This window comes from Oncorhynchus mykiss, chromosome 10, assembly GCF_013265735.2.
Source record: "Oncorhynchus mykiss isolate Arlee chromosome 10, USDA_OmykA_1.1, whole genome shotgun sequence".
Taxonomy (NCBI): Eukaryota; Metazoa; Chordata; class Actinopteri; order Salmoniformes; family Salmonidae; genus Oncorhynchus; species Oncorhynchus mykiss.
Window position 1 is genome coordinate 65624044 of NC_048574.1, and position 8727 is coordinate 65632770.

Genomic DNA, 8727 nt, shown 5'->3' on the forward strand with positions numbered 1-8727 from the left:
TGTCCCCGTCTGTCTGTCTGTCGGTCTGTCTCTGCTCTCTGACTGTGTGACTGTGACTTTGTCTCTCCTGGTGTTGTAGGTGTCCTATGTGAAGGCCATCGACATCTGGATGGCGGTGTGTCTGCTCTTCGTATTCTCCGCTCTGCTCGAGTACGCCGCCGTCAACTTTGTCTCCAGGCAACACAAGGAACTCTTAAGACTCCGCCCGCGGAGAACGAAGAAGAAGGTAACGTTTACAGACCAATCTAGAACACGTTCTTCGAATCAGAGCGTGAACAGACAACTCCGTGCAACAATGACTGCATATTGCCGTTATGGTGTGGTTCCTGAAGGAGCTCTGAGGCTGAAGTAAGTGGTCACAAAGAACTAATGAATAACTCATATCTCAATGCTTTAGCCACTAACAAATAATGAAACAAGCAATTCTATCCTTCACAGATATATCCTTCTCAGACATACAGTACATGTACACTGAGTATACCAAACATTAGAAACCTAACAAATAATGAAACAAGCAATTCTATCCTTCACAGATATATCCTTCTCAGACATACAGTACATGTACACTGAGTATACCAAACATGAGAAACCTAACAAATAATGAAACAAGCAATTCTATCCTTCACAGATATATCCTTCTCAGACATACAGTACATGTACACTGAGTATACCAAACATTAGGGACACCTTCTCCTTTTGCCCTCAGAACAGCCTCGATTCGCTGTGACTTTACAAGGTGGCAAAAGTGTTCCACAGGGATGCTGGCCCATGTTGACTCCAATGCTTCCCACAGTTGTGTCAAGTTGGCCTGATGTCCTTTGGGTGGTGGACCATTCTTGATACGCACAGGAAACTGTAGAGTGTGAAAAACCCAGCAGGGTTGCATTTCTTGACACAAACCATTGCACATGGCACCTACTACCACACCCTGTTCAAAGTCACTTTATCTTTTGCCTTGCCCCTCTTTTGCCCTGGCACACATACACAATCCATGTCTCAGTTGTCTCAATGCTTAAAAATCCTTCTTTAACCTGTCTCCTCCCCTTCCTCTACACTGATTGAAGTGGATATAACAAGTGACATCAGTCAGTCTATATCATGGAACGAGCAGGTATTCCTAATATTCTGCCCACTTAGTGTTATTGTTGAGGGTTTATACCATAAATTGTATTATATTGGATTGCTAATGTTTAGAGCTTGTAGCACTGTAGCGAACCACAACTAGTTGTGTCAAAATCCATGAAACAAGCAGTGTAACATGAAATGTTGTCTGAAGACTGTCTGAGGATGTTGAGAAATGTCAAAAGATGAGGTTGACAGAGGAGCTCTGGGAATTAGTCGGCCAAAAATGTGACTTGACGGATGTCAGGGCGGCTTAGTGGCCTTGACTCTGTGGTTAATTGGGTTTCTGGCCTTTTGGACATTTTAAAAGATTAAGACGGAAAAGTCCAATTATACGCTGTCTGTCGCTAAATCGGGACCTAGCCTGGACTCTGGGTCTGGGTCAGATAAACCATGTCTCTATGGTCAAAAGGCTTGCTTATTTAGGTTATTGAAGCTATTTATCCAGGCAATTCAGTTGCGAACAAATTCTTACTCATGAAAGTAGACTATAGAAAGTTAGCATAATCTTTGTATTCGGACTAGGCAAAACAACATGGCCTTGTTTGACACAAAGTAAAAGTTGAGGCACAACAGCAAAGCAACTTCCCCAACAGGTGCAATGTTCTACCATCCACCTTTGAGTCAACACTGCTCCCCTGTGGCCATATACTGTTACTACACAAACCTGTGGTACACCAAGGATAAAACTTCCAATGTTTACTTCGACATGTTTACTACAAAGCTTCCTGAAGGACAGAACGGGTCAGTGTCTGAACATTTGGCTGGTGTCTGTGTTTCTTCCTATCCCTTATCCATTAATATAAAGACATACAAAAAAGACGGCCTCTCTCTGTACCAGGGGAAGAGTCCATTTGCTTTATACTGTGTGGATTTTACCAAGGGAATACTCAGGCCAATCAAATCAAAGAGATGGAGGGAAATCAGGATAGAACACGATGAGATAAAGATGAATGAACACTGCTGGTAACCAAGAGGAGGAAAAAGTCACTAAGTGGAAAGGGGTCATTGTCAATTCAAACATGCAGGGCTCAGCCTTTCTCTAACTAACTTGGGGTAACGAACTTGTCTAGAAGTCAAATACCAACACACACACACACAAATTATGTTATGTTCAATTTCACCTCGCCCAGTTTCTTAAAGCATGGCACAACTTTCGTTTTGATTCACCTTCTTGTTTGCTGTTCTTGTCTATTTTCATGTGTTTCTGGCATATCCACAGGGTTTCAGGCATATCCACAGGGTTTCAGTCATATCCACAGGGTTTCAGTCATATCCACAGGGTTTCAGGCATATCCACGGCGTTCAGGCATATCCATGGCGTTTCAGGCATATCCACAGGGTTTCAGGCCTATCCACAGGGTTTCAAGCATATCCACGGCGTTTCAGGCATATCCACAGGGTTTCAGGCATATCCACAGGGTTCCAGTCATATCCACAGGGTTTCAGTCATATCCACAGGGTTTCAAGCATATCCACGGCGTTTCAGGCATATCCATGGCGTTTCAGGCATATCCACAGGGTTTCAGTCATATCCACAGGGTTTCAGGCACATCCACGGCGTTTCAGGAATATCCTTGGCGTTTCAGGCATATCCACGGTGTTCAGGCATATCCACGCCGTTTCAGGCATATCCTCGGCGTTTCAGGCATATTCACAGCGTGTCAGGCATATCCACAGCGTGTCAGGCACATCCACAGCGTTTCAGGCATATCCACGGCGTTTCAGGCATTTCAGGCATATCCACAGGGTTTCAGGCATATCCACAGGGTTTCAGGTATATCCACAGGGTTTCAGGCATATCCACAGTGAATTCCTCTATTGTATGATTCTCATCATCATTTTAGTACTTTGTTTGTTTATGTTTTCCATTTGCATGCTTCTCCTGTGATGAAAGAATGGTGATGAGGATCACTCCATTGATCCCAATGAGCTGGCTGAGTCATTGAGACGCTTTAATGGTTTGAGAAACAACGATACGGCCATATATGGATCTATGGGCCACATCTACAATTCCTCTTGACGGGGTAAAGAACATTAGGACCCAGCTATAAGAACCCCACACTCCATCTGGTCATACGTTTGTGTGTTTGTGTTTCTTGTAGTTGTGTGCTGTTCCTCTGCTGTTTGTCGTTGTTGGTGTTCTCTCCATATTCATATTGATTTTCACACCTAATTATGGGAAATATACAAAGACAGCATAGAAACAGCCCTTTTAAAAAAAATGTTTTACAGTATTTCATCAAAGAGAATGTGTTGTAAAAATGTGTGGCAATTAAATCTTCCCTGGAATCAGATGACCTTGTGGATCCCATTTTTTATATCTCTGCATCCAGTATGAAGGAAGTTGGAGGTGGTTTTGCGAGCCAATGCTAACTACTGACTATGGTAAAAGCTAGCATGCTAAACGTTACCATAGAAGTCTAGTCATTGTGCTAGCGCCAGTTAGCAACTTCCTTCAAACTGCATGAAGAGGCGTAAAAATGGTCTCCAGTTCATCTGACTCTTGAGAAGTGGATAAAGGGCTCCATTGTCGATTTCCCGAAGTATCCCTTTAAGCATAATGTGACTCACAATGCTGATGTAGTGACTCATTGACTCTGTGACATTCTTCATTACACTAATGGCATTCCATTATTCTTCATAATGTGTTTAATGTCATAATGGTCTGTTGTCAACTTGTCACACACACACACACTCCCTGTTTCCACTCCCAGTCCCTTGTTCCTTTCAGTTGGTGTTGCTGTTTGTTTCTTTTTATTCCCCTATCCAAATGCATTTCTGTAGAAATTGCATTTAAGCCTGGAAATAAGGAAAATATCCAAACATTTCCTGCTTTCCTTTTCTTCCCTCGTGTCAACATATCATTTGTTGTTCATTGTGAATTCGCTCATGGAAAAATGATTGCTCAACTCGTATTGATCCTGTTTTCATTCCATTTAAATCATTTCCATATTGGTAATGTCAAATCAAACTATCACGTGCAGGGCTTTGTTTGTGCATAGGCCAAAGGTTTACCCCTTCATTCATATGATGTCAATTGCTTTTTAAAGAGAATTTCCAGTTCTGAGCTCTTTTTTTTCGACCCCAGTTTTGACATTTGAGGGAAAAGGCCAGGGGGTTGCTTGAGTGGTGACGACTCTAAAGGGTACAGGAATGAGTAGGTTTGAAAGAGAGAGGGGTGTGTCCTAGGATAACACCAGAGGCATTATGGGTTATAAAAACAATGATAGACTAGAGGTTTTAAGCAAGGTCTCATGACGCACAAATCACTCCCTGTTCATGTTGCACTTTGATAGATTTATTGAGTTAGGGAGAATAGGCATTGACTCAACATGAAGTCAAAGGCTGGAGTTTAGCTGAAGTCAAGTCTATTTGGAGTGTTAGCAGGAGGGAGACTGAAGTGTACTTGGCTGGGAGACTTAGTCAGCCTGTCATATTGCTGCTGCTGCTGTTGCTATGGCAAGCGATCCCCCATGGTTAAGAGAGGAGGGAGAGCAAGATCAATTGAGGGAGAGGGATGACATTTCAGTGTCCCTCTCTGGAGCACCTCAAGGCAGTCCATCGGGGGAGCTGTTCCCGTTCTGGGAATTTATTCATCTTTGACCTCTGACCCCTATCTAACTAACTCCCGCCTTTCCTGTTCGTAGGACGACGACGTGAGGGAGAGCCGCCTCAGCTTCACCACCACGACCGGCGGTGGCGGCACTGCTGTCAAGGACGGCACCATCCCCAAGGCCACCAACAACGCCGCCACCACCCCGGGCGCCGCGGGGCCACAGCCCGCCCAGCACCCCAAGAAGGACCCGGCCGCCAAGAGCCACGAAGAGATGAGAAAGCTGTTCATCGACCGCGCCAAGAAGATCGACACGGTATCGCGGGCGGGTTTCCCCCTGGCCTTCCTGTTTTTTAACATTTTCTACTGGGTCCTGTACAAGATTCTCCGGGCTGAGGATGTACACAAGGACTAGTACAGAACACTGCAGTACAGTAGGGTACATTACAGTACAGCACAGTAGGGTACATTACAGTACAGTACAGTAGGGTACATTACAGTACAGTATAGTAGGGTACATTACAGTACAGTACAGTACAATGACACAAGGGGGAAGAAGACCCCGGTCCCTCCTTACAATGTGGGAACTGTTTCACATTAACATTTGGCAGTTCACCAACTACCTGGGGTTCCAAAACAAAGCCCTGCCAAGGTTTTAAAAAGAGGATTAAGGAGATGACTTATACTCGGGAGATGAACTGAGTATTTACAGAGCAGAGTTATGTCCGTATCACCCAACAACAACAAGAGAGGACAGACACCGTGCTCACTATGCAACTGGAGACCAGTTTGGAGTATCGGACGAGTCCCACTTCACCATCCCACACAATGTGCAGTCAGAACAGGAGCAATGCTTTTATTCACCTCTGCAAACCCTCTGTCACGAACACACACACACACACACACACACACACACACACACTTGTGTCTTACAGCTTTACTGCCAATGTTCTATTACAGTACAGTTTCCATACAACACTGGTAAACAAGTGAAAACTTCCAGTACACTCAAGTCCTTTGTAGATTTTCCACCAGATTATAGTGTATCTTTATTATAACCATCAGATGTTTGTTATAATTCTCAGACATAAAAAGCTGCCACTTTGACACATTTCCAACTCACTATTGTGGGTTAAATGTCCCGTCCCTAGTGCTACTCATCACGTACAGAAACGTAATTAACCTCTTTGTGACTTTGTTGAGTGATTCAACTCCCCAGGTCCACACTCAGCACAAACTCAACTACGGTGTGAACATGTTTTTTTCTCACCTTAATTTCCTTCATTTCCTTATTTCCACAAAATTATGATTCACTGTTCACTGTTCCGTTCACTCGGTCAAACAAGCCACTGCCGAAACACTCATGTCAAACAGGGGGCCAAATATGTGAAAGCATCCACCTTAAATTACCTAGAATCTCAACACAAGCTAACAAAGGATCGACCAAAGAGGTAACCGACTGAGAAAAACTGAATGAACAACATGAAAATAGAATATAAAAAGAGAGATTTTATACCGATGTAGTCCCCACTGTGAATTTGGAAGGCTGAGGATATCATTAAAGTAACTGCCGAGTGTTTTCAGATTTCAATTAAATATGACCTATAATTTCTTACAATAGGAGTGAAATAGTTTTCTAAATGTTTTAATTGAGTATGTTAAAAGAACAGGTTTTCTGTGTTTGAAGGGTGTGGATGTAGCCTACCAACAGAATAGTATGGGTATATAAAAGTATTAACTCAAGTCGGCCGCTGATTGGCCAGCTCATCCTCCTCAGGGAGATGACATGTTCTATGAGGAAATGGCAAGCATTTTTTAAACGGTCTGTTTGAGATACAAGTTTGAGGTGGGGTTTTTTTAAGTGTTTTTTTTTCTCTCCAATTTATGCTTTGTTCACAAATACAAGTATAGGATGAGTCAGCAACATTATTTGGAAATTAGTTAACAGAATATGAACTTTTAAAAGGGAGATTTTCACTGGGCAGTTACTTTAACAGTACATAGCCATAATACTATACACAGCCTGAATCAGGCCTTTCACTTCTTGGTTTACAACTTGCCTTTCAATATAATCTTTATTTTATCATTTTTGTCTATAAAATGCTCTCAAATTACTATTGCTCTGATGTCACTGAGCATATCACTCAGAAACTGTGTTGGTAGCAGTACACAACCCTGGGGAGCACCATCACAAGTAAGTTATAACTGTTATCTACAGTAGGTTCAGTATCCAGAGTACCTATATTTGAATAGTTACATGTATGGGATGTAAGACTTTTAAATTAAAGGAATTCACACACTCCATAAGTTGGGGGATCAAAGTCAATGTATAGAGATGAAGAAAGAATTTAGAATAGATTGTAATTGTTATGATGAAGTAAAATTTGATTTAACTATTTAAAAATAATTATAGAAATGAGGGGTTGTTTACTTTGTACGGTATGTTGATATACTGAAATGATTATCAACAACAGAGCTGTATGAACAGACAAATTATCGGAATATCGGACGAATGGGCAATGATTCAGTCGTATCATATTCTTGTGTTTGATCAAACCTGATGACACACAGAGACAGTCTGAAACTGCAGTGTAAAGACCTGACCTAATTTTAAGATGACTCACAATGGAGAAGACAATCAAATAAACATATTTATGGATACATCTATGAAACGTGCAATATATCAATCTCCTCTCCTTCTTCTAGATGGTTGACGGGTTCTTGTACTCCAAGACTGTTGTGATGTTTTTTGAAAGATATTTAAAAACAATATTTGGTAAGACATTTCCAGAATTTTACACTATTTAAAAACAACTACTGATTAAATCTAGGACGAGATACTGTGCCATATACTTTTGGTAGTAAAAACATATCTATACTCCCACATTCCTTCATAAAGTGTCAAAGTTTTCATATAGTTCTACAGTTTTTAATACCACTTCTACATATTAGTATTTGACACAGCTAAACACAATGTGAAGGATGAATTAATATACGTTTCATGTACATTTCTATTGCAAGTGTATTTAAATACTTTATTTTGTACAAAAAAAAATGACAGTATTATTAAATGTTAGATGCATGAACTGAATTCAATGTCAATAGATTTATTTTTTAACTTGTGTTTGACCTGTGTTTTAGTTGCTGCTGTGATGATGAGAAGAACGAACACATGTGCTTTTTTTCCCCAGTATAATGTACATCTGTAAATACTTTTCATAAATCTAATAAAGGTCCTTTGGAGGAAAAGATAGAGGGGGAAAAAAACGTACATTTCTAAATGAAGATTTTGTCATTTGTGTCTTTGTTACGGTATCAATTCAGAGGATCACACAGAGTGGGTATAGAACCCGTGACCCTGCTGTGCCCTGTTGTTCAAATCACATTTTATTGGCCGCACACACGTATTTAGCAGATGTTATTGCATATGGAATGAGTAATAGAGCATGTAAACATTATTAAAGTGACTAGTGTTCCATTATTAAAGTGACCAGTGATTCCATGTCTGTCTGTGTATATAGGGCAGCAGGCTCTAAGGTGCAGGGTTGAGTAACTGGGTGGTAGCCGGCTAGTGATGGATATTTAACAGTCTGATGGCATTGAGATAGAAGCTGTGTTTCAGTCTCTTGGTCCCAGCTTTGATGCACCTGTACTGACCTTGCCTTCTGAATGATTGCGTGGTGGACAGGCCAGTGACTCCAGTGGTTGATGTCCTTGATGAAGTTTCAGGCCTCTTGGCAGAGGCAAATGGTCATATAAAGGGATATCATATACTGCAGGTCTATATCTCAACGTCATAAAATGCATTCCCAATCTAACGTTAAGCTATTGCCTTTCAAAACAGACTGTAGGACTACCAATAGCGAGCTTTATGACGTCACTGCATTGTTGCCCAATATGAAGGGCATAGCAGTAGATATTCCCTCATGCTGTTTGTTGCCAGTCACAGAGATTATATTAAATTGAGAAATATGTAATTCTATGATGCCAGTAGTGAGCTTCTACTGTAGGCCTATCTCATTAGGAGGTCGGTTTGGAATATGAAAAAG

The 8727-nt window shown here is 41.4% G+C and overlaps 1 protein-coding gene across 1 annotated transcript in view; it reads left to right on the top strand.

Annotated features, from left to right (window-relative positions):
• Positions 1-8080, top strand: part of LOC110533186 (glycine receptor subunit alpha-3-like) — a 109382-nt gene extending 101302 nt beyond the window's left edge. Inside the window, exons 8-9 of the mRNA XM_036933620.1 lie at positions 80-226; positions 4773-8080. Of these exons, the coding sequence (XP_036789515.1) occupies positions 80-226; positions 4773-5093 (468 nt within the window). The 3' untranslated portion in view covers positions 5094-8080. The remainder of the gene's footprint in view (positions 1-79; positions 227-4772) is intronic.
• The last annotated feature ends 647 nt before the right edge of the window (positions 8081-8727 follow it).